The 27,066-nt window shown below is 36.6% G+C and overlaps 1 protein-coding gene across 1 annotated transcript in view; it reads right to left on the bottom strand.

Annotated features, from left to right (window-relative positions):
* kifap3a (kinesin-associated protein 3a) overlaps nt 1–27,066 on the bottom strand; it is a 62,996-nt gene that overhangs the window by 20,014 nt on the left and 15,916 nt on the right. The window contains exons 10-11 of the mRNA XM_059341610.1: nt 24,416–24,578; nt 14,990–15,090 (exon numbers count right to left, since the gene is read on the bottom strand). Coding sequence (XP_059197593.1) covers nt 14,990–15,090; nt 24,416–24,578 — 264 coding nt within the window. The remainder of the gene's footprint in view (nt 1–14,989; nt 15,091–24,415; nt 24,579–27,066) is intronic.

The raw sequence follows: 27,066 nt of genomic DNA, 5'->3' as shown, positions 1-27,066 counted from the left end.
AAAGAATATATTAATTTCAGGAGAGAACAAAGACTAGAGAATAACAGAATGTACATATATATATACATATATATATATATATATGTTTATATATATATTGGTGCGATTTGTTGCTCACAGTTTGTTTTTCCTAAACTAACAAGAACATATAACATTTTTTAACCTATTAAGACTTTGACTTTGCTTTAAACATTTTCCTCAAACATGCAAAATATATATTTTTAACATTAAATATAACATTAAACATCTGATATGACGTTTTCCTGCAGCAGTGACAGATCCTCCAGTGGAACCTGTAGATTATTTTTGCCACATCTGGTATTTTTGTGCAAATTGTTGCTCAGTTTGTTTACATGTAAACATCAGGTTATTTCAGGAAAAAAATGTATCACACTGATGATGTAGAGGTCTCAAAACTTGTTATCAAATATGATACACTTGGTTTCATAGGGTTAAAGAAAAGTGAGTTTGGGACGTGAGTAATGACACTTTTTTACCCTTCATCTCCAACACTCCTCCTCCTCCTCCTCTCTCTCCCTCCGTCAGTCCGTCTCTGCTGCTCTGATTTAACATTAAACAGGAAAGGCTTTCAGCTGGGGGAGGAGGAGGAGGAGGAGGTGCAGTTCTTCCCTGTGAGGAGTCAGGAGTCAGAGCGGGGCCGGGCCGGCCTGGGTCAGGTATCACATACCAGGGGCCCCGGACCCCAAATCAGCCCCGTCTAGACTCTCTGGCACCTGCCTCTGCTTATTTACCACAGACGGCCACCGGAGGCCCACCGGGGCCAACGCCACCGCCAACGCCACCGCCACAGCTCAGCAGCAACACCTCCACCTCCTCCTCCACCTCCACCTCCTCCACCTGAAGCAGTTTGTTTAGGACAGATGTTTCTGTAAACCTTCCATATTAATGTATTAACATGCATTCATCTACCTGCACTGCTGCTTTACTGTACATTCTTTACTGTATATGTCTGGAATGCCCTGTTATCCTGCTGCCCCCGCGACCCGGCCCCGGATCAGCGGAGGAAAATGGATGGATGGATATTCAATTCATACCTGCACTATATTTATACATTCATACTTTACTACTCTGCACTTCTGGTTAGATGCTAAACTGCATTTCGTTGTCCTAGTACTTAAATAAAGTACTACAATACAATACAGTTGAATCTAATCTGATCTAAAGATGGAGGATGGAGGGACACGGAGATGTCCTGTGGGACAAAAGTTGTCTGTGTTTGGTTAATTTCTTTTATTATTATTATCTGCCCTCATTTCCTCTGAAGTGACTCGAGTCACAAAGTCACACTGAGCTGGAGAAATTATAAAACGTTTACACCAGGGGTCTCAGACTCAAATTACCTGGGGGCCGCTGGAGGCAGTATCAAAATGACCAAAAAGACACAAAATGACCAAAAAAGACACAAAATGACTGAAAAAAACACTAAATTATGACAAAAAATGTACACCGAATTACCATTAAAGACACAGAATTATTAAAAAGACAAAATTACCAAAAAAAGACGCACAATTATAAAAAAAGACACAAAATCATTAAAAAAGACACACAATTATTAAAAAAAGACACAAAATTATTTAAAATAGACAAAATTAACACACAAAAAAGACACAGAATTACCATTAAAGACACAAAATTATTAAAAAAGGCAGAACACTGTTTTTCTGTTCTGTCACCTTCACTTCAGTACTTCAGGACATTTTACTCGTTCAGATTTACAGGTTTTCCTCTTCAGTAATTTACTTTATTAGACACAATAAGAGCTTATAAAACTGTAAAGAAACACCTTTCAAATGATAAGAAATTTAATGCAAATGACCCAAAATTAGATTCATTTCTGGACACAGAATGAACTCCCTGTTTGCCTTTAATAGAAAGATAAAAGATGAAATGATTCATCCATATTGTTTTCACACTGAAACAACAGAAAACAGTTTTTCTTTTCGTCACCTTTCCTTCAGTCCTTCAGGACCTTTTACTTACTTATTACTTTATTTATTACTTTATTATTACTTTATTACGACAGATTTCCAGGTTTCCCTGTAGGAACTCTCCGTGTTCACCAGCTGAGCAGAACTGGAGACTTTTATGATTCTCACTGTGATAAAATCAACATTATTACAGGTCGACCGCTGGAAAAACATTTAAAACTGCTGATTCTATTTTCTTGTTAAACAGTGAAACATCATGACGCTAAAAATAACTTATTTTCTTTAGAAGCTGGTCACAAAGTAGAAAAAAACCCCTCAGAGTCGACGAGACGCAGCAGAGAAACTTCTGATGTAAAATAACCAGAATCAGATATAAAATCATGTTTAATGTGTTAAACTGCAGATTTAAACTTTCTTCCTCTTCTTCGTCTTATTAACAGCTGTATAAAAAACTAGAAAATTTCCTCTGGGGAAATTTTGAAAGGGCCACGGGGGCTACTGCCGGTGTGTGTACACTATGATGAGATTCTTCAGAGATTTCAAACAATTAATACTTGTAATGTCAAAATACTATATAATATACAAGGAGCACACCTACAACAAACATTCCTCTTCAAGTATTTATTTATACAGCAACCTATGACCTTTAACCTCAAAATGTGTGTGTGTGTGTGTGTGAAACATTTGTATCTGGAGGAGTGTGCGCGCTTACGCGCGCATATGTGTGTGTGTGTGTGTGTGTGTGTGCGTGCGTGCGTGTATCTTTAACTGTTATTACATTAAATGACCAGTGTGTGTGTGCGTGTGTGTATCTGTAACTGTAATTACATCAAAACATCAAAGCGTTGGGTCGACCAATCAGAGCAGAGCAATCAACGGAATTAACAGCTGTGGAATCTTCTGGCACAGTGACAGCAGCCAGAGGTTGGCAGAGTGAAATTTCTGGCCTCGAACAGAAAGCATTTTTGGCAAAACCATAATACCTATCATTGATCCGACTTCACTTTGAGCGTCCTGAGTTCTTCCTGAACCTCTACATATGTTTTTTTTTAAGAAAAATGAAAAAATAGCTTTGTTAGAGCAATCTAAAAAAACAGTTAAATCTCACTTTTTCCGAAATCTTCCTGCGTTTTTAATATGGGACCCAATGAGGCTGTTGGTGGTTTTGGTGGCGCATCTTTGCGTCGTACGCCCAAACTATAACTCTGACAGCTTTACCAGAGGATTGTGAGTGAGAAGACAAATTTTCCTACATTTCTATGTATAAATTATTTCTGTAGAGTGGAATTTGCGGCCTGGAGCGCAGTTTACAAATTTATTTTTTGACAGTTTTACCTCTCCCTCTACACTCTGAGTGATGACATCACACACTCTGACACGAACATTCCGTGCAATACACACCCATTATAATCTCAGAATTTCTCCAAAAATGATCATGGTCATTGAACAGGGATTGATAAAAAACTATATGACCTCTCGAAACACGAATTAATACACCAATACACAAGACTTGTGTCTACTGTTTAAAGTTTAAATGGAGTCTCTAGGTGAAATTATGCCGGAGAAGTAGACGTCTGAAAATCTTCAATTAATGTCCTTTTTTGCTCATTTTCTTTCGGCTGTCCCATTCATTTCAATGCAAAATTTTGGGCAGTTTTTTGCGACTTACGTCGCGAAAAATTCGTATTCCGTAGAGAAAAGTAATAGCACACCGATCCCGATCAAACCGCACGTTTTGATATATAATTTGACTAGTAGCGGGACGAAATTGCGTCCGCAAGAGGAATAAGAAGAAATCCACAGTATAACAGTAGTGCTCGGTGCGATTGCCCCGAGGCCCTAAATATATATATATTTTTACAGTATTACAGTGCGTTCAGACCGGACGCGTAGCGAATATTCGCGTCGCGTTACTCGCGCGAATTGATACGCGCGAGAATTGAATTTAATTCGCGTCACTCGCGTGAGTAACGCGACGCGAATTTTCGCCCAAGAGACTATTTAGCGCCAAATAATTGCCTCCATTTCATTCTGTCATCAACCATGGCTGACATTACAAGCATAGCGTCCCTGTACCTGCTCTGCCGCCGTGTCTGGGTGAGTGACATCATCCGGAGGCGCACTCAGCACGGAGAGAGGACCGCAGAGTACTTCCACCTTTTTCCCTCCTGCCGACCCACTCCTCCTTCCTGCCTCTTTTCTCCTCTCTCTCATGTATGTATCTCGGACACTGTCGTCCATAATCTCAACGCTGATAGGCTGTCCCGACACAGTGTCACGCGAATATTTTGCCAAAGTTGAATTTATTGAACTCACGCGAATTCGCGTTGTTTCATTCGCGCCGCGAAATTCGCGTCAATCGCGGCATTCGTGTCGCGCGAAACCCGCGATTCGCGCTGCCGGCAAAAATTCGCGTCTATTCGCTTGTTTGCATTGACTTTGTATGTAATCTTGTCGCGCGAAATATTCGCTACGCGTCCGGTCTGAACGCACCGTTATGTAATCGCTTTTTGATCTTAAATGCTAAATTACTGCTTTATCTGTATTTTTAAAGAAATTATCTGTAAAATAACCTACAGTTGTTTACTGTTATTTAACGGGCAGTATTTGGCAACATTTTACTGTTTCATTATTTATTTACTTTTTTTACAGTGTGTTTTTTTCAGTTTGACACTTCATACTTTCATAATTATTCATTTTTTCACAATTTAACTTAATATAATGGGACATTATATATATATTTTTACAGTATTATTTAATCGCTTTATGATCTTTAATGTTAAATTTCAGTGAATTCTTTGAAAAAAATTCACATCAACTGTTGTGAAAAGTGGAATTTTTTTTTTAAAAAGAATAACAAAAACTGAAAAAAAATCACTTTCAGAAAAGCAGTTATTCTACAGATATAATAATAATAATAATAATAATAATAATAATAATAATACATTGAATTTATATAGGGATTTCTAAACACTCAAAGATGCTGATATACATATATATATTTTAAACATGTTTACTGTAAATGATCTGTATTTTCAAAGAAATTATCTGTAAAATAACTTACAGTTGTTTACTGTTATTTAACGGGCAATATTTGGCAACTTTTTACTGTTTTGATTTTTTTTTTTTTTTTAACAGTTTTTTTTTTTTCAGCTTGACACTAAAATACAAAGACCAGAATTTCATAGCTTTTCATTTTTTTCACGATTTAACTAAATATAATGGGACATTATAGATTTAAAAAAAAAAAAAATTATTTAATCACTTTATGATCTTTAATGTTAAATTACAGAGAATTCTTTAAAATAAATCCCCAAAAATGTACATATTATTGCTGAATGTAAAATAAAGGCATTCAGTCACATTTTAAATTAAAAAAAAAAAAGAAAAAAAAACTGAAATAAAAACAAACTGTAAAATGTCACTTTCAGTCATATTAAGAGAAAAAAAGTTATTCTTCAGATATATATATATATTTCAAAAACATATTTACTGTATTTTATCTGTATTTTTAAAGAAATTGTCTGTAAAATAACTTGGCAGACAGCAGCAAAAAAACAAAGAACTGTGTATGTTTTCCAAAAGTATTTTTCAGTTTGACACTAAATCAAAAGGCCCAATATTCATAATAATTCAATATATTTGTGATGATAACTGGAGCTCAGTGTGGAGAAACGGAGGTAAAGAGGTGAAGGAGAGCGATCGGCCTCGGGGCGAGGTCAGAGGTCAGAGGTCACATCCTGGTCACCCTGCTGGTCGACTCTGTTCTACCACCAAGAGATCAGAACATACAGAGCTCTCTCTCTCTCTACGGACACATCTGGACACATCTGGTGGACATTTACACCCAATCAACAAACAAACACATTCAGATAATCAGCGACAACAACGAGACCAGAGACTACCAGACTGACTGACTGACGGGTTGACTCGGTCAGGAGGAGGAGAGACTGGAGGAACTAGAGGAACTAGAGGAACTAGAGAGGAACTAGAAGAACTAGAGGAACTAGAGCAGGGGTGTCAAACTCAAATACACAGTGGGCCAAAATGTAAAACTTGGACAAAGTCGCAGGCCAACATTGATATTTATTGAAAAATGGTCCATTTAAAAAAAAAAAAATGGACCTAAACAAGTTCAAACGAAATGGAACAAGCAAAGCTTGATATAACTTAATAGTGTGTCAAGTGAGTTGAGATCTCTACTGGCCACACACACAGCTAAGTGGTATGAGACTGGAAATCAGGGACTTTCCAGCAGAGTAACAACAGTTGGTGACAGTTGGGCGCTTTCCTAATAAATAATGTGAGGCACGAATGGCACTGTAATGATTGATGTTGATCTAGTATGATTTAGTATGATTATTGTGAAAAAGATGCTAATGAAACGTTGATGATGATTGTATGTAAAATGATGAGTGTAAAATGTTGATGAGATTTGATGGAAAAACTGTGTAATGAATGCAGTAAGGTCAGTATCAGAACGTGTGGTAACCGGATTGATAGTTAGAGATTTTGTAATAAGGTGATTGAGACAGGGCGAAGCTAGTAAACAAAGGGGAACTCCAAAGAGGAAGGATCGGGCCGAGACATGGTGTACGTGCGGAACGTGTTGGGCCGAAGGAGACAGGTGAAGAAGAGGTGAGAGGGACGGTCCGAGAGATCGTGCCATGGCAACAGTGGAAACCAGAAGAGAGATGTAACCAATGAGAGGACTGGTGAGGAGTCGCAAGGAGGAAATACTCTGAAAGAATGAGCAGCAGAGGATAAAAGCTGTAACACAAGAAATAATCTTTGTCATCCTTCTCGGGGAGCTGCAAGACTCTTCAACCGACTCTCAAGAGCTGAGGACGACGCCTGATCGACCACATCGGGGGAAAAAGACTCCAGTTCTACAATCAAGAAGAAGACAGAGTGAGGACGCCCACATCAAGAAAGAAGATTCCAATCTGACCGGTGAAGACGAGAGACGAGTGAGAAGGAGGGTGACCATTCCAACGCCAGTCGATGATCGATTAAAGAAGTCTTCTTTCCAAGTCCACACTGAAGCCAGGACCCAGGGACCAGTCCAGGATCGCTCCAACTCTGACCAGAGGGGAGAGTCAGAGCTGAGGCCTGAAGCCGGGCATTGCAGAAGAGTTTCTTGGCAAGACAACTCTCACGTCTCCTTCTCCAAAACCTTCAAGTTTAATACCCAGCTACAGCTTCATTCAACACAGGCAGTTAGGATATCATGGTAAGACATTCAGTAGATTATAATCATTTTATTATTGAGATTTTTGAATATTTTAAGTAATCACTTTGAAATCAATTTTTGCTGTAAGCTTGCACCTTGCTATACTATCAATACATTTTCAATTGCATTTAAAGTGAAGTAGTGGACCTTAGATTTTATTTTTTATTTTTAATCTTTTGGTATTAAAAGGTGGTTAGGTGTAATAACTAAGTTTTATTGGTTACCCTAGCCAAATAAATTTTAACTATCCTTGAGGCTTATTTTCACAGCCACTAAAATTAACCTAGCAAATTCCAAGTGCACAGATCGATAAGAGGAGAGCTGCCATTAACCGGGCGTGGCCAGTGTGGTATCTGTATTCCAGGGTTACTCAACAGGTGCCTCTCTGGAGGAAGCAGGATAGGTGTCCGGACCAAGGCAGTCAGAAGCTAGGCGTGTCTCCTCACCACCAGCTTAAATTATAGGTTCCCAAAATACCTGCTGAGATAATATTCTCAGGAAAAAGGAATCTGACCTCTTGGTAGGAAGCTGGTCCAGAAGTCCCTACACAAGGGCAATCTCTGGGATCAAACAATTGCAAACATGCAAAATCGAATATCAAATAAAACAAACAAACACATCAATGGCATTCATTTCTTTCTGGTCAGCATTAGAGGGTAAAACCTGCAGAGCTCTGCTGTTAGACACAGTCTCACCACAATACTTCTCCTTTCTTAGAAAACATGAATGATGAAATTAGCGCCAAGATAGAATGAGGAACCAAGAAACAATCTTCACACATTAAACTTCCTCTATTGATGACCAAGACGTCATCTACTGTTAACATTAAACTGTGTTCATTTTAAGAAGCAGCTGGTCAGAGACTTTGACAGTTGAGAGCGAGACACCAAGAGAGAAGCACGATGGCTGAATTCAGATGGATTATAATGTCTTCATTTGTGATGCTGCTGTTCAGCTTTAGAGGTAAGAACACAAGTTTAGTTAGTAACGTGGTGAGTTTAATGAACTCTTGGAGCCAAAGATGAGACACAGTGCTGCTTCTGGTGCTTTAATGTCTATTTAATGTCTTTAATGTGTATGAATGGTGCTATACAACTAAATCTGCCTTGAAACCAAAGAAACACAAACTTATCTCAAACTATCATCACACTACTCATGAACATAACAGACAAATTGCTATTTTAGTTCATTTTTTATATTTCAACAACAGAAGCAGCTGGGCAATATTCCCATGTCACTGTGAGAGTTGGAGATGAAGCTACTTTGCCTTGTGACAATGTGGAACATGATCAGAAGAAGTGTGACAAAGTTACCTGGTTGTTCGCTGTTGATTCAAGGAAGACAGTCACACTGTTTGATGGTGGACAGATTCACAAAGACGCTGCAACTAAATCAGACAGACTGAGTGATACAGAACAATGTTCTCTGGTTATAAAGAATGTCACAGTGGAGGATGTTGGTCGTTATTACACCTGCAGAAAGAACGGATCAAGACGTGATTATGTTTACCTCTCTGTTGTCAGCAGTGAGTATTTAAGTCATAAAGTTTTACTGTCTTGTTTGAACAAAATACTGAAATATTACAATGATTCTGATTCCAGTGATGAAGTTAATTTTACTCTTGTTGTCTTTTTCTCACAATATCTCCATCTTCACCAGTCACTGAACAGAAGAACACTGATACAGTCAGCTTGTTGTGTTCTGTGACTGGTTGGTGGTGTCTCCACTCAGTGAAGTGGCTTCATGAGGGAAATGATGTCCCAGACACAGTGACACCACAGGATCGCTGTTCAGCCAGAGCGACATTTACAACATCTGACTTCAATCAGAAGTCAAAGAACGACTTGAAATGTGAAGTGACAGATAATAACGGTAGAAAGGTGCTTCTGTTCCCCTTCAGCCCTCCTCAGTCCTCAGGTGAGAAACCAGGTGAGAATATGATGAGCTGTTTAAACTCACTTCAAACTGATGTGGATGATTGTTGCATCTGTTGCTTATTGTTTTTGTATTCCATAAGGTGACGAGGCCGCAGCAACAACAACAACAACAACAACTAAACAAACAATGAAAGCATCAACTCCAACACCACCACCAACCACCCGTCAATCATCATCGACAAGAAATACATCTGTGACAATGAGTGAAAGAGAAGAGACAAACAACAACGATGGAAGAAAACAACAACAAGGTAGAGAGTGAACAGAACAGAATTATATGTTCATAGACTGTTCATATTTTTAAGAGCAAACTTAAGACTTATCTTTTAATTTGGCTTTTACTTGAACCCTTTTTAGAGATTTTTCTGCTCATCTTAATGTTATAACATCTTCTCTTTTATTTATTTATTTGCTACTATTTATTAGTGTATATATATATATATATATACACTATCAAAAAAATAAAAGTAAGATTTTTTTTAATCTTATTTTATTTTTTTCTTGCCTTACTTTATTTTTTATCTAATTAATTTCTAGTCTGCCTCCAGTGTTTCCTCTCTGCTCCATGTTGAGATGGAGCTTCCTCAGTTTGTGCTTTGTTTTTAACAGGATGGAGGGTGTTTGCTTGTTTCTGTGTTTTCTTATTTTTAATATTGATATTATTATTATTACTTTCTCCTTTTTTATGTAAAGCACTTTGTGTTGCATCTCTCTTGTATGGAAAGTGACATACAAATAAAGTCTGATTGATTAATTGATTGATTGATGTATTGAAAGAAAACACTTTTGTCACTTTCAGAGACACGGAGAGCACAAGAACACGCTAACAAATGTGTGATGATGATGAAACCTGCGACTATATTTAACATTTCTAACTTCTCTCTCCAGGCTGGTGGAGGATCATCTATGTGCTGCTGGGTTTAGCAGCTCTCATCATAACTGTTGTTGCAGTCAACATGTGGACAAGAACTAAAGGTGACAACGTTCACAGAAGACACTTTTAAAAACAGGAAGTTTGAATTCAACTGGATTTTTATGCTGGAAGCTAAAGTTGACTCTTTTATTTTGTCTTTTCAGGGAACAGAGCACAGATGGGAGAAAACAATGTGAGTTTAAACAACAAATTATGACTTTTTTCAGTGTAATATTTGTTTTTCATGCAGAATCTGAAGTGTGTTGTTTTTGTTTTTCACAGCAGCGTAATGATGAAGATGAAGATGAAGGTACGGTGCACTATGAAAACGTTGGAGAGCCTTCTGCCTCCATCAGACTCCACTGATCAACAACATCAACTCAGCACAGAGTCCACTGCTGGTAGATATCAGCTCAACATATGTAGAAAACAGAAATAATGAAATATTGTCTTTCTTGTTCCTCTGTATTAGTTTTTAACTTTGAGCCAGACAAAGAAACTCAGGTTCTGATCTGACATTAAGAGACGCCCCCTGTTGGTGAAACTTAGTTTACGTCATTGTTTAACTCTCAGCTACCCATAAATATTAAGTCAAGTCAAGTCAAAGTTTGATTATAGACATTTAAAAACAACCTCAGTTGACCAAAGTGCTGTACAGTTATTAAAATACAATAAAAATCATACACAAATATAGTTATAAATAAAAACAATGAAAACAATAAAATACTAACAACAGTAAAACAATAAAAATATTAATAAAAATTCAATCTAAAAACAGAGTTAGAGATAGAAAAGAAAAATAAAAGGGTAAAAAAGTTAAAGAAAGCAAAGGATTCTTGCCTCGCTGGGACTGAACGCCAAGGAGAATAAATAAAAGGCTTTTAATAATGTTTTAAAGTGCTCAACAGACTGGTTGACACAGAGATTCAAGGCTACCAATGGAGCTGTCATAGCCATCTAAAAGATTTTGTTGGCCAAATAAAATGATCTCAGTCTTGTTTTTATTAATTGAGAGGAAGTTTGCTTCCATCCATGACTGGGTGTCTTTCAGGCAGTCTAATAAGACCTGCACATATATTAGTACATCGTCCGCATAGCAACGAAGTGAGACGTTATGCTTTTGAAATATGGATCCAAATGGCAACATGTAAATAGAAAAGAGGAGGGGGCCCAAAATAGAACCCTGAGGCACCCCACAGCTCAGGGGGGAAGGGTCTGAAACCAGACTGGAGCTTCTCAGAGACGCCATTAAGATCAATAAAAGACTGCAGCTGTTCATTGACCACCTTCTCCAAAACCTTAGAAAGAAAAGGAAGTTTAGAGATGGGCCTAAAATGAGATAAAACTGAGGGATCTAGATGATGTTTCTTGAGGAGGGGCTGGACCACAGCATGTTTAAAGGCAGCTGGGACACATCCAGACATCAGAGATGAATGAATCAGATCCGTAACACAAGGAGGGCCCAATAACATTAAAACATCCTTCAAGAGACGGGGAGGGATGCTGTCAAGAGGACAATAAGAAGGCCTGAGACGCTTAATACTTCTTGTCCTCACTGTATATATCTCATCTATAGTCTATACACAGTATTCATATCATGCAGTTTATTCTCTATAGCAGCTATTCTCAACCTTGGGGTCGGGACCCCAGTTGGGGTCGCGAGATGATTTCTGGGGGTCGCCAAATTATTTTGGAAGCCAGCTCTGTCTCCACTGTGTTAAAGTATTCATGTGTTTTAGTCTTTTTGTGTCTTTTTTGGTAATTTTGTCCTTTTTTTGGTAATTTTGTGTCTTTTTTGGTCAATTTGTGTCTTTTTTGTCATTTTGTGGTGAATTTGTGTCTTCTTTTGTCATTTTGTGTCTTTTTTGGTCAATTTGTGTCTTTTTTGTCATTTTGTGTCTTTTTTTAATCGTTTTGTGGTCAATTTGTGCCTTGATTGGTCATTTTTTGTATTTTTTTGTCTTTTTTTTGTCATTTTGTTTCTTTTTTTGGTCAATTTGTGTCTTTTTTTGTCATTTTGTGTTTTTTTTTATCACTTTGTGTCTTTTTTTAGTCATTTTTTGTCTTTTTTGGTAATTTTATGTTTTTTTTTTCATTTGCCTGTTTTTAGTCATTTTGTGTCTTTTTTGGTCAATTTGTGTCTTTTTGTGGTCATTTTGTTTCCTTTTTGGGTGATCTGAACTGTGCGTGTGAGATTGTGTTCAGTGAGCGGGGGTCGCGGACAACATGCATGTTAAATTGGGGGTCACGACTCAAAAAGGTTGAGAACTACTGCTCTATATAATGTGTCATTATGAGCATATCTTGTACTCATACCTGTTTGATATATTTTATACTTATACCTGTTCTGCCTGCTGTAACTGCTGCACATGTTCATGCTGTTTATATCTTGGTGTGTTCATATCCACCACCTGCTGTTATATAATACTATATGTACATTACTCTGCATGTTGCTAGTTGTTGCACTGAACAATAAAGTTGAATTGAACCAACAATCTGAAGTGGATTCCTGTTGCTTTTAGTCTCAGATTTACTGGTTCTCTTTAAAGCTGCAGCAGACTTACTTCATTATTTTAGGGAATTATTTTATATACATAATCATACTTCTTGTTAATATTGTTTATAGCCGATCAAGCATGAAGGTGAACATGTAAAGTGCTCTACATACAAACATTTTATGTTTCCAGAAAAACAGAAGGCTGTATCCTGATATCTATGTTCTATTTTTAATCTTCACCATCACACTAAATGCCTAACTGAACCCTAACCACCTCACCTAAACCTAATTATAACCTGCACCTTAAAACCAAGTCTGAACCCTCAAACAGGCCTCAGGAGAAAAAATGTCCTCGCTTTGTCCTTTAAAGCCCTGGTCCTCATATGACGGAAAGACCTGAATACACAAACACAAATGCGTTTACTTCTATCTTTGTGAGGACACTTCATGAACACAATGCATCTGTTGCCACGAACCAAAACACACACACAATAAAAATCATATGTCCCTTTATTTTATATGCGGCCTTCTTTAAATTTAAATTTAACAGTAATCTTTTTCCACAGGCTAAAAATAAATGTAAGAATAAAATAACAATAATAAACCAAATGACTAATAATAATATCCTTCAATGAATGTGCAACCATTCAAGCCTTGGACTAGCAAGAAAAAGTGCATAAAGACAACTTTAATTGTTGCTCAGTTTGCTCCACACTGATCTACTGTGTTCAAGCCAAAACACCAGCAGAGCATTCTGGGATTTGTAGTATTATTTGCGCTGTATAATACCGGCAGGCCAGCTCTGGTTGTCATTTGGTATTTCCTCGCGGGCCAAATATGATTATACTGCGGGCCAAATTTGGCCCGCGGGCCAGAGTTTGACACCTCTGAACTAGAGGAACTAGAGGAACTAGAGCCTGAGGGGAAAACGACCTCACTTCAGTTTATAATCTGTCTCTGCTGTTAGAGAAACATTAACTAAGTGTTCACTAAGAGGATAATATGAGGAGAAGACACAGAAACACTGAGATGTTTCAGGACAAAGACTGAGAGAAGATGTATGTATGTAAAGAAAAAACATTGAAATAATATGTCATCTAGGGCTGGGCGTTCTATATCGATGTAAAATATATACTGATACATTTTTGAATGTGATATGGAATTAGACCATATCACATATATCGATATAGTTCGAATTTTTGTTCTTTCTTTCTATATAAATGCTGCCCTTACTAGGGTTTGTCATATTTAGTCCTTTTGTTGCATTGCATTTATATAGCGCCAAAATAATTTGTATCTCTAAATGTCTTTTTTTTTTTTTCGGGAAAGTTTGTCATTAAATGAGACACTAAGTCATTATGTTGGAGAGTTTCTCAGTATTAAGCTACACCAAGTCAATATTTAGAGAAAGTTTTTCATTATAAATCACCTGCAGTGTCAACTAAATAAGGGCTACATTAAACGTTTATTCATTTATTTAAATAGAAAAATCACTATTGAAAAGTTTAAAAATAAAGGCTACATCACAAGAATAAGGACGTGTAACATCCCTCCTGCAGTAACCTCAGCTAGTGGTAACCTCACCTAGAGGTAACATCACCTAGTGGTAACCTCACCTAATGTTAACCTCACCTAGCGGTAACCTCACCTAGCGGTAACCTCACCTAGTGGTAACCTCACCTAATGTTAACCTCACCTAGCGGTAACCTCACCTAGCGGTAACCTCACCTAGTGGTAACCTCACCTAGCGGTAACCTCACCTAGCGGTAATCTCACCAAGCGGTAACCTCACCTAGTGGTAACCTCACCTAGCGGTAACCTCACCTAGCGGTAACCTCACCTAGTGGTAACCTCACCTAGTGGTAACCTCACCTAGTGGTAACCTCACCTAGCGGTAACCTCACCTAGAGGTAACCACACTTAGCGGTAACCTCACCTAGTGGTAACCTCACCTAGCGGTAACCTCACCTAGAGGTAACCACACTTAGCGGTAACCTCACCTAGAGGTAACCTCACCTAGAGGTAACCTCACCTAGCGGTAACCTCACCTCAACAACAGAAACACAGAGCTAATGGAAAAATGGCGAAGCGTCAGGGAGACTAAAATGCTGAATATCTCAAAAAGAAAAAGAGAGGGTACCATGAAAGACACATTGAGTTCAGGTTCATAGAAGGAACGGACAACGGGGCGGTCGCCAAAGTTTACAATGGTAAAAATGTGGGTCACTCAAGAAAAAGGTTGGGAACCGCTGAGTTAGAGGATAATATGTGGAGAAGACACAAAAACACAGCGATGTTTCAGGAAAAAGAAAGAATAAAAAGCAGAATCCTGTGGTGGTTCTGGTTCCAGATGTTCCTCCTTCTGGTTCTCCTGCATTAACTCCTGGCTGCTAGCTGCTGATGCTAGTGTGTGTGTGTGTGTGTGTGTGTGTGCTGGCGGCGTACATTAGCCAGCCTTACCTGCGGTATGCAGTCTGTGTCTGCAAACATGGACTTGAAGTTGTCGTCCATGCTGATGTGGTACAGGATGCACATGGCCAGCTGTCTCTGGGCCTCGTCAGCTGCAACACAAACACCAGAGAGAGAGTCGGACTGAATGAGCGGTTGTCTCGTAACCAGTGACCACATCTAGGAGACGCTGTGTGTTTTCTGAAAATATTAATGAGCTGAATGGTCTTTTTCTAACGGGGACTCCTGTCGGGGTCAGAAGCTGCAGCCTGCTGCACTCTGTCACTGTCTACAACCAGAAAAAACAATATTTTTAGAGGTTAAATGTGGAACTGTGGAAACTGTTCATGCTGCCTGAAGGGACAGTTATCCCACATCACAGAAAATATATAGTTCCTCTCTTATTCATAATTAGAATAATTCTTCATAATTATGTCATAGTCATAATTATGAGATAAAAAGTTTCAATTATGAGATAAAAAGTCGAAATTGTGAGTCAAAAAGTCATCATTATGAGGTAAAAAGTCTCAATTATGAGATAAAAAGTAGAAATTATGAGTTAAAAAGTCGTAATTATGAGGTAGAGATAAAAAGTCATAAATATGATATAAAGTCAAAATTATGAGATAAAAAGTCAAAATCATGAGATAAAAAGTCATAAATGATATAAAAAGTCATTAATATGAGATAAAAAGTCCAAATTATGAGATAAAAAGTAATTAATATGACATAAAAAGTCTAAATTATGAGATAAAAAGTCATAAATATGAGACAAAAAGTAAAAATTACGAGATAAAAAGTCGAAATTACGAGATAAAAAGTCATAATTATAAAATAAAAAGTAAAAATTACGAGATAAAAAGTTGAAATTATGAGATAAAAAGTCATAATTATGAGATTAAAAAGACAAAATTATGAGATAAAAAGTCAAAATGATCAAATGAAAAGTCATAATTATGAGATTAAAAAGTCGAAAATTATGAGATAAAAAGTCGAAATAATCAAATGAAAAGTCATTATTATGAGATAAAAAGTCATAATTATGAGATAAAAACTCATAATTATGAGATAAAAAGTCAAAATTATGAGATAAAAAGATAACACGGTTACATCAAAAATAACTTGCATCTCTAAAAAATAACTTTATATCTTTTGGGAAAGTTTGTCATTATTTAGAGAAAGTTTTTCATCATAAATCACCTGCAGTATCTTTATTTATTCCACATTGGTGTAAACATATTTCCATAAACAGATTCAGCTCGAGCTAAGAAAGAAAAGGTTTCCTTTCTGTGTTGAACCGTTTTAATATTTATCTAATAAAAAGAGTCTCTGCAGCTCTGAGAGCTTCTGGAGGCAGAACCAAAACTTTCTGCATGAATAGATACAGAAATTAGATGAAATAATAATATTTAAATAAGATAAATAAGATCCTTTAAGTCATTATAAAAAGGAGCCATTGAATATGATATTATGAATATATTATATTGAATTGATAATGTGTCACAATCTCAAAATAATGATTTCATATTTCCAAAAAATAAGAAAATGTCTCAAAAAAAAAGACTTTCTCCTCTTGAAATAAACTAGTATCTCAAAAAACAACATGAAAAGTTCTCCAAAAAATAAAAATTACGAGATAAAAAGTCGAAATTACGAGATAAAAAGTCATAATTTATGAGATAAAAAGTGAAAATTATGACATAAAAAGTCATAATTTATGAGATAAAAAGTGAAAATTATGACATAAAAAGTCTATATTATGAGATAAAAAGTCATAATTATAAAATAAAAAGTCATACTTATGAGATTAAAAAGTCAAAATTATGAGATAAAAAGTCAAAATGATAAAATGAAAAGTCATAATTATGAGATTAAAAAGTCAAAAATTATGAGATAAAAAGTCGAAATTATCAAATGAAAAGTCATGATTATGAGATAAAAAGTCATAATTATGAGATAAAAACTCATAATTATGAGATAAAAAGATAACACGTTACATCAAAAATAACTTGCATCTCTAAAAAATAACTTTATATCTTTTGGGAAAGTTTGTCATTATTTAGAGAAAGTTTTTCATCATAAATCACCTGCAGTATCTTTATTTATTACTACACATTGGTGTAAACATATTTCCATAAACAGATTCAGCTGGAGCTAAGAAAGAAAAGGTTTCCTTTCTGTGTTGAACCGTTTTAATATTTATCCAATAAAAAGAGTCTCTGCAGCTCTGAGAGCTTCTGGAGGCCGAACTAAAACTTTCAACTTTCTGCATGAATAGATACAGAAATTAAATGAAATAATAATATTAAAATAAGATAAATATGATCCTTTAAGTCATAATTATGGGATTAAAAATTGAAATTATGAGATAAAAAGTCAAAATTATGAGAAAATAAGTCATAATTATGAGGTAAAGTGTAAATTTTGAGATAAAATGTCATAATTATGAGATAAAAAGTCTAAATTATGAAATAAATTGTCACAGATATGAGACACAAAGTCATAATAAATATAAGATAAAAAGTCTAAATTCTCAGATAAAAAGTCAGATCTGAGAATAAAAAATGGCATAAATATGAATATGAATAATAAATTATAAATGTGAGATAAAAAAGTCCAAATTATGAGATAAAAAGGCATAATTATGAGATAAAAAGTAAAAATTATGTGAGAAAAAGTCATACTTATGAGAGAAAAAGTCATAAATATGAGCAAAAAGTCACAATTATGAAATAAAAAGTCAAAATTATGAGAGAAAAAGTCATAAATATGAGAGAAAAAGTCATACATATGAAAGAAAAAGTCATAAATATGAGAGAAAAAGTCAAAATTATGAAATAAAAAGTTGAAATTATGAGATAGATTCATAAAAATCAGGTAAAAAGATTATTTATCTCATAATTATGACGTTTTATCTCAAAATTATGACATAAAAAGTCATAATTATGACATAAAATGATAACACGTTACATCAGAAATAATTTGTACCTCTAAAAGACTTGCTTCTCTCAAAAAAGAACTTGTTAAAATAAATTGTTAATGAATTTGTCATTATTTTGAGGTCATTATGTTATCACCTGCAGTATCTTTATTTATTCTAAATTGGTGTAAACATATTTCCATAAACAGATTCAGCTGGAGCTGAGAAAGACAAAGTTTCCTTTCTGTGTTGAACCGTTTGAATATTAATCTAATAAAAAGCGTCTCTGCAGCTCTGAGAGCTTCTGGAGGCAGAACTAAAACTTTCAACTTTCTGCATGAATAGATACAGAAATTAGATGAAATAATAATATTAAAATAAGATAAATATGATCCTTTAAGTCATAATTATGAGATTAAAAGTCAAAATTATGAGAAAATAAGTCATAATTATGAGGTAAAGTGTAAATTTTGAGATAAAAAGTCTAAATTATGAAATACATTGTTACAGATATGAGATACAAAGTCATAAATATGAGATAAAAAGTCTAAATTCTCAGATAAAAAGTCAGATCTGAGATTAAAAAAAGGCATAAATATGAATATGAATAATAAATTATGAGATAAAAAGGCATAATTATGAGATAAAAAGTAAAAATTATGTGAGAAAAAGTCATAATTATGAGAGAAAAAGTCATAAATATGAGTAAAAAGTCACAATTATGAAATAAAAAGTCAAAATTATGAGAGAAAAAGTCATAAATGTGAGATAAAAAGTCAAAATTATGAGATAAAAAGTCATAAATATGAGATAAAAAGAAATTATGAGATAGATTCATAATAAAGTAGGTAAAAAGATTATTTATCTCATAATTATGACATTTTATCTCATAATTATGACGTTTTATCTCAAAATTATGACATTAAAAGTCATAATTATGACATAAAATGATAACATGTTACATCAGAAATAATTTGTACCTCTAGAAGACTTGCTTCTCTCAAGAAATAACTTGTTAGAATAAATTGTTAATGAATTTGTCATTATTTTGAGGTCATTATGTTATCACCTGCAGTATCTTTATTTATTACTACACATTGGTGTAAACATATTTCCATAAACAGATTCAGCTGGAGCTGAGAAAGACAAAGTTTCCTTTCTGTGTTGAACCGTTTTAATATTAATCTAATAAAAAGAGTCTCTGCAGCTCTGAGAGCTTCTGGATAAAAAGTCTAAATCATGAAATAAATTGTGAAAGATATGAGATACAAAGTCATGAATATAAGATAAAAAGTCTAAATTCTAAGATAAAAAGTCTAATTATGAGAGAAAAAGTCATAAATATGAGAGAAAAAGTAATAAATGTGAGATAAAAAAGTCCAAATTATGAGATAAAAAGGCATAATTATGAGATAAAAAGTAAAAAATTATGTGAGAAAAAGTCATAATTATGAGAGAAAAAGTCATAAATATGAGCAAAAAGTCACAATTATGAAATAAAAAGTCAAAATTATGAGAGAAAAAGTCATAAATATGAGAGAAAAAGTTATACATATGAAAGAAAAAGTCATAAATATGAGATAAACAGATTCAGCTCGAGCTAAGAGATAAAAAGTTTCCTTTCTGTGTTGAACCGTTTTAATATTTATCTAATAAAAAGCGTCTCTGCAGCAGCTCTGAGAGGAGATAAAGACAGAACGGAGTGAGTGTTAGACTGTCAGAGAGCCCAGGACCTTTATGAGTTTGACCTTTGACCTGAGCTGGGGGGGCTGGAGGCCAGGGGGCGGAGCCAGGCCCGGCAGGATTAATAGAGTTCAGAGCAGAGTTTGACCCGGGAGCTTTTCATTAAGAGAAGTGTTAAGAGAGAGGCCGGTCACTGGACCAGAACCAGAACAGACAGACAGACAGACAGACCTCCTGCAGCGCCCAGTTAAACCAGTTAGAACCAGTTAAAACCAGCTCCCAGCGCGTCGGGTCAGCGGCCGTACAGGGAGCCTGATCACCGGATCAGATCCAGATGTGGAGGCTGAAGCCGAGGAATCGCAGAGAGACGATTCCAGCTTTAATTGGCAAAACAGGAGGAAGCATCAATTTTACTGCCTTTAATAAGTTAAAGCTACGCTGCTCTGGACCTGCAACATGTGCTGCTCATTAGGGAGCCTTTACCTACACACACACACACACACACACACACACACACACACACATTCTTGTACTTCTATCTTTGTGAGATCCCTCATTGTAACAGTAAATTCCCTTGCAAGGTTGAAAGTTTTAATTTTGTTGTGAATTTTTGTTTTCAAATTCAATTATTAGTTTTTAGAGTGAGTTTGCTAGTTTTAGTTTAGTTTTTTTTTTTTTTTTTTACCTTTATTTCCTTTGTCTGATCCATCTTCATTATGTATTAAAAAAGTTGACAAAGAAGAAAATGAAGGACATTTTCACTATAATTTTGTTAAAAAAACGCGTTCCGGACCTCACTATGTATGAATTACAAGAACACACACACACACACACACACACACACACACACACACACACACACACACACACACACACACACACACATTCTGGTACTTGTATCTTTTTGAGGTCCCTCATTGGAATAGTAAATTCCCTTGCAAGGTTAAAAGTTTTAATTTTCTTGTGAATTTTTTAGAGTGAGTTTGCTAGTTTTAGTTTAGTTTTTATTTTTTTTAAATGCTTTAGTTTTAGTTTAGTTTTTATTAGCTGTAGTGTTTTGTAATGGGGTATTTGTTTGGTGGGAGATTAAAAGAGGTCACAGTAAATGTTTCCTTTATTTCCTTTGTCTGATCCATCTTCATTATGTATGAAAAAAGTTGACAAAGAAGAAAACTAAGGACATTTTCACTATAATTTTAGTTAGTTTTGTAACCTCACAATACAGTTTCAGTTAGTCATCATTTCTTTTAAAACTCTCATTTTTTTTATTTCAGTTAACGAAAATGTTTTTTCAACTCTAGTTTTCGTTATTTTGTTTCCTTTTCGTTAACTGTAATAACCTTGTCCCCTAGCCCCTTACGTTAACCCTAACATGAACCTAACTGTAACCTTTAACCCTTAAAACAAAGTCTGAAATCTCAAAAAAGCCTTTAAAGAAGTGAGGACCGGCCGAAATGTCCTCACTTTGCAAAAATGTCCTCACTCTGTTGGTTAAAAAATGTGTCTTGGTCCTCACTATGTCAGAAGTACAAGAACACACACACACACACACACACACACGCCCTCAGTCTGCTGGTAGGAACATGGAGGATCTTTGTCTTTATGGGAGGAGAGAGACCCCATTAAATGTTCTAACAGTGGAGGGTGGGGGGGGGGGCTGTTAAGAATTAACTAGACTGTTCGGGGCAGTTAGTGGGCGAGCTAAACTCCAATTACACCCCCAGCCTGATTTAAAACCAACCAGCCTTCGTAAAAATGACACCCGCACGCATTAGGAGGCGTCTGGCCGCTCCGAGGACGGACGGAGGGACAGACGGACGCTGTTATTGTGTTTTCATGGTAAATAAGCAGCGCTGGGTTTGGTCCTCGGAGACGTCAAACACCACAGAAGAAGATAAACGGCCCTTAAACAGCCACTCAAGGCTGCTCGCTGCAGCACGGAGGACAGAGATTAATTCACATGTGGTTGTGTTTTTATTTTACTGATTTTGTTCCATTTGTTATAAAGTCTATGAAGGTGAAGTCTTAAAATGGTTTGTTTTATCTAATCTGACCAACAGACAAACACTGTAAAAAAGGTGTTTAGTCTAAAAACCAGATTTGTTCAACTTATTGACGAAATGTTTCTGTACTTGTGTTAAAACTAGTTTGTAAAAAAGGAATCTGTCGCTCAGAAAGGAGGAATCTTGTTGTTGCTGCAGAGTTGAGGTGAGTTAAGACACAAAATTATTTTAAAAAGACACAAAATTACCCAAAAGACACAGAATTACCAAAAAAAGACACAAAATGACCAAAAAAGACACAAAATTACTAAAAAAAAAGACACAAAATGACTGGAAAACCTCTAAATTACTTAAAAAGACACTAAATGACAAAAGACACAAAATGACCAAAACAATTCACAGAATTGCCAAAAAAGACATAAAATTATTTAAAAAAAGATACAAAATTACCAAAAAAGACACAACATTATTAAAAAAGACACAAAATTACCAAAAAAGACACAAAATTATTTTAAAAAACTTCGATGAAATCGATGAAATGTTTCTGTACTCAGGTTATAACTAGTTTGTAAAAAAGGAATCTGCAGCTGAGGAAGGTGGAATCTTGTTGTTGCTGCAGAGTTGAGGTGAGTTAAGAAACAAAATTATTTTAAAAAGACACAAAATTACCCAAAAGACACAAAATGACTGAAAAACCGCTAAATTACTTAAAAAAGACACAAAATGACAAAAGACACAAAATGACCCAAAAAATTCACAGAATTACCAAAAAAACCCACAAAATTATTTTTTTTAAAAAGACAGAAAATGACAAAAAGACCAAAAAAAGACACGGAATTTCCGAAAAAGACACAAACTTATTTTAAAAAGACCCAAAAGAAACAGCATTACCAAAAGAAGACACAAAATTATTAAAATAGACACAAAATTACCAAAAAAAGACACAAAATTACCAAAAATGACACCTTTTTTTTTTTTTTTTTTAAACTTATTGATGGAATGTTTCTGTACTCGGGATAAAAACAGAATCTGCAGCTGAGGGAGGAGGGGTCTTGTTGAGGTGGAGCTGGATGGATGATGAGTGGGAGGTGATGCTGACAAGTGGAGACTCTCTCTCACTTTCATCTTATCATCAGGGGTCACGACCCCGGGGGTCAGGAGGGGGGGGGTCTCCTCTTTAGAGATAAGAGCGAGTGGCCACGCAGAGCGAGTCGGTGGGAGAGAGGATGATTAATGAGACGTTACACACACACACACAAACACACAAACACAGCCAGCTCACCATGTCGGAGCTGTGAGCAGCCGTAATATTTCACTGTTCACTTATATTATGTGAGCGCCTCACTTCCTGTATGAGCGACCCCCACCGCCACTTCCCAAAAAACATCAACTCTCTGCAGACCCCTCCGCCTCTCCGGCCCGCTGCTGCAAAAACAACATTTGTGCAGAGGCTCCGGTGTGTTATTCTAACAAATATATTATATTAATTATGCATCGTTACCCGAGCCGCCCCATGAGGGGCTTCAAAAGGCTTCAGAAGGCTTCAGAGACGCTTCAGAGATGCTTCTGAGATGCTTCAGAGACGCTTCTGAGCGTCACACGACCTCGAAGATGAGACGACGCAGCGATCGCACCAAGCCGGCGAGCTTCAGGAGGTCACTGCTCTAACGGCCAGCAGCAGCCGGAGACAAGCTGCACCTGCACGCCTCACAAATAACAACCTGGAGCTGAAGCTGAAGGGCTCACACTCTGATTACCTGGGGCCGCTGGGGGCAGGATCAACATGACCAGAAAAAGACACAAAGTTACAAAAAAAAGACAGAAAAAGACCAAAAAAAAACACAAAATGGCCCCAAAAAATTCACAGAATTACCAAAAGACACAATTTTTTTTTTTTAAAGACACAAATGACCCAAAAAGACACAAAATGACCAAAAAAAGACACTAAAACACAGAAAAAAAACGCTAAATTACTTAAAAAGAAAAAAGAAAAAATGACCCAAAAAATTCACAGAATTACCAAAAAAGACACAAAATTATTTTTAAAAAAGACACAAAATGACCCAAAAAGACACAAAATGACCAAAAAAATCCACATAATTACCAAGAAAGACACAAAATTATTTTAAAAAAAAAGACACAAAAAGACCAAAAAAATCCACATAATTAGCAAGAAAGACACAAAATTATTTTTTTTAAAAAGACACAAAAAGACCAAAAAAATACACAAAAAGACACAAAATTATTAAAATAGACAAAATTACCAAAAAAGACACTAAATTAGTTTTTAAAAAAGACACAAAACGACAAAAAAGACACAAAATTACCCAAAAAGACACAAAATGACAGAAAAAAACTAAATTACTTAAAAAAGACACAAAAAGACCAAAAAAGATACAAAAATACCAAAAAAGACACAAATTATTAATTTTTAAAAAGACACAAAATGACAGAAAAAAACCCAAAATTACTTATAAAGAAACAAAATGACCAAAAAAGACACAGTTGTTAAAAAAGACACACAATTATTAAAAAAAGACACAAAATTACCAAAAAGGTAAATAAAGGGACCTTCCACACACAACACAGTAAAGTGCCATTCATATAAAACTCACATTAAACTTTCAAATCAAGGTGGGGGCCACAAAATATCATCACAAGGGCCACAATTGGCCCGCGGGCCGCCAGTTTGAGCCCCCTGACCTAAAGGAACTCTGCTGCTGGATGACACGTGTCTGTTTCCGAGGTAACGGTTCCCTCGCTGCCGAGGCGACTACAGCAGCTCATAAACACATAACGGAGCAGCACAAACACAGTAAAACGAAGGCTCACCCAGCAGAGAAGAGACTTTAGGGACGAGCTCGGCCTGAACCATCTGGCAGCGCAGCGACGTGTCGAAGGAAAGGTTCAGCAGCAGACGCAGGCTGGCGCTCAGAAGATCCTCGTGGTCACAAGGAACCAGACGGGACAGCTTCTCCACCGCACACGCCTCAGCCTGCAGGACAAACAAGACACAATAAGTTAACTCACTTCTGTAGTAATGCAAACTACTAGAAATCTCCTCACTGCAAAAAAGGTGTTTAAAAACCAGATAAAAACAGTAAATCTGAGGGAAATGATCTTGCTGCACGGACAGATAATTTACCTTGACAAGATTTCTTAAGTAAAGAATGTTAAATCTAGAAATAAGCATGTTAACAAACGCTTAAAATAAGATAATTTATCTAACACTGACACAAATAAGTGTCAGGTCACTCTGCTCGGGCCAGTTCATCGCTGCTGGCAGCTATAATTTTATCTCTTTTGTACATTTTTTGTCTTTTTTGGTCATTTTGTGACCAAAAGAAGATGTAAAAAGATACAAAGTGACCAAAAAAAAGACACGAAATGACCAACAAGACACAAAAAGTCAAAAAGGGACACAAAACAGATACAAAATGGCCAAAAAAAGACACAAAATGAACTAAAAATAGACACACAAAAAAGAAACAATTGTTATTTTTTGTGTTTTTTGTAAAAATTTTTTTTATTTTTTTGTGTTTTTTTTATATGTGTGTTCTGTGTGTTTTTATGTTTTTTTGTGTGATTTTTATGTGTGTTTTTTATGTGTGTTTTTTGTATTTTTTTTGTGGGCTTTTTTTTGTGTTTCAAAATGTTGATCCAGTGAGTCAAAATGACAAAATAATATTCAGAATGAAAAAAAAGAGTCAGAAACCAACAAAATAACCCCAAACTCCAAAGGGTTAAAGGTGGAGCAGGTTGAGTGGAGCTGCAGCCAGGTGGAGGTGTTGCCCTGCAGGCAGGTGGAGGTGTTGCCCTGCAGCCAGGTGGAGGTGTTGCCCTGCAGCCAGGTGGAGGTGTTGCGCTGCAGCCAGGTGGAGGTGTTGCGCTGCAGGCAGGTGGAGGTGTTGCGCTGCAGGCAGGTGGAGGTGTTGCACTGCAGGCAGGTGGAGGTGTTGAGCTGACGTCTTTTTTGTTTTTTTATCCATTTTTTATTTATGTAATTTTTTCAGTTTTTTTGTTATTTTTTTGTGTTTTTCGTAAAAAAAAATTGAACATTTTTTTGTGTTTTTTATGTGTGTTCTGTGTGGGTTTTTTTATTTTTATTTTTTTGTGTGGTTTTTGTGTTTTTTGTGGGGGGTTTTTTTGTGTTTCAAAATGTTGCCAGGTGGAGGTGTTGCGCTGCAGCCAGGTGGAGGTGTTGCGCTGCAGCCAGATGGAGGTGTTGCGCTGCAGCCAGGTGGAGGTGTTGCGCTGCAACCAGATGGAGGTGTTGCGCTGCAGCCAGATGGAGGTGTTGCGCTGCAGCCAGGTGGAGGTGTTGCGCTGCAACCAGATGGAGGTGTTGCGCTGCAGGCAGGCGGAGGTGTTGCGCTGACGTCTCAATTTTTATTTTTTTTAATTAATTTTTTAATTCACGTAATTTATTTTATATTTATTTTTATATTTAGTTATTTATTTGTGTTTTTCGTGTTTTTTGTAAAAATGTTTTTACTTTTTTTTGTGTTTTTTATGTGTGTTCTGTGTGGGAGATTTTTTGTAATTTTTTGTGGGGGTATTTTTGTGTTTCAGTAAATCAAGTAGCATATACAGGCAGAATTTAAAAAGAGAGTCAAAAACCAACAAAATAACCCCAAACTCCAATGGGTTTAAGGTGGAGCAGGCTGAGTGGAGCTGCAGGCAGGTGGAGGTGTTGCACTGCAGCCAGGTGGAGGTGTTGCGCTGCAGCCAGGTGGAGGTGTTGCGCTGCAGGCAGGCGGAGGTGTTGCGCTGCAGCCAGGTGGAGGTGTTGCGCTGCAGCCAGTTGGAGGTGTTGCCCTGCAGCCAGGTGGAGGTGTTGCGCTGCAGCCAGGTGGAGGTGTTGCGCTGCAGGCAGGTGGAGGTGTTGCGCTGCAGCCAGGTGGAGGTGTTGCACTGCAGCCAGGTGGAGGTGTTGAGCTGACGTCTTTTTTTGTTTTTTTTATCCTTTTTTTTATTAATGTAATTCTTTCAGTTGTTTTTGTTATTTTTTGTAAAAAATTTTTTTTAATTTTTTTGTGTTTTTTATGTGTGTGTTCTGTGTGGGTTTTTTTTGTAATTTTTTTGTGTGTTTTTGTGTGGTTTTTATGTGTTTTTTGTGGAGGGTTTTTTGTGTTTCAAAATGTTGCCAGGTGGAGGTGTTGCGCTGCAGGCAGGTGGAGGTGTTGCTCTGCAGCCAGGTGGAGGTGTTGCGCTGCAGCCAGGTGGAGGTGTTGCGCTGCAGCCAGGTGGAGGTGTTGCGCTGCAGCCAGGTGGAGGTGTTGCCCTGCAGCCAGGTGGAGGTGTTGCGCTGCAGCCAGGTGGAGGTGTTGTCCTGCAGACAGGTGGAGGTGTTGCACTGACGTCTCAACACAACAACCTCCAGCTTGTTGTTGGTCTTCAGAGGATCTCTGAGTGAGAAAGTGTCCTTCGCTGCCTGTTTCACCCGTCTGTCTCTGCTCCTGTGGTCTCCCAGCAGCAGATAT

Source organism: Centropristis striata, chromosome 9 (genome assembly GCF_030273125.1).
Source record: "Centropristis striata isolate RG_2023a ecotype Rhode Island chromosome 9, C.striata_1.0, whole genome shotgun sequence".
Classification (NCBI taxonomy): domain Eukaryota; kingdom Metazoa; phylum Chordata; class Actinopteri; order Perciformes; family Serranidae; genus Centropristis; species Centropristis striata.
Note: the sequence above shows the minus strand (reverse complement) of the source record. Positions and strands in the feature narration are given on the sequence as shown.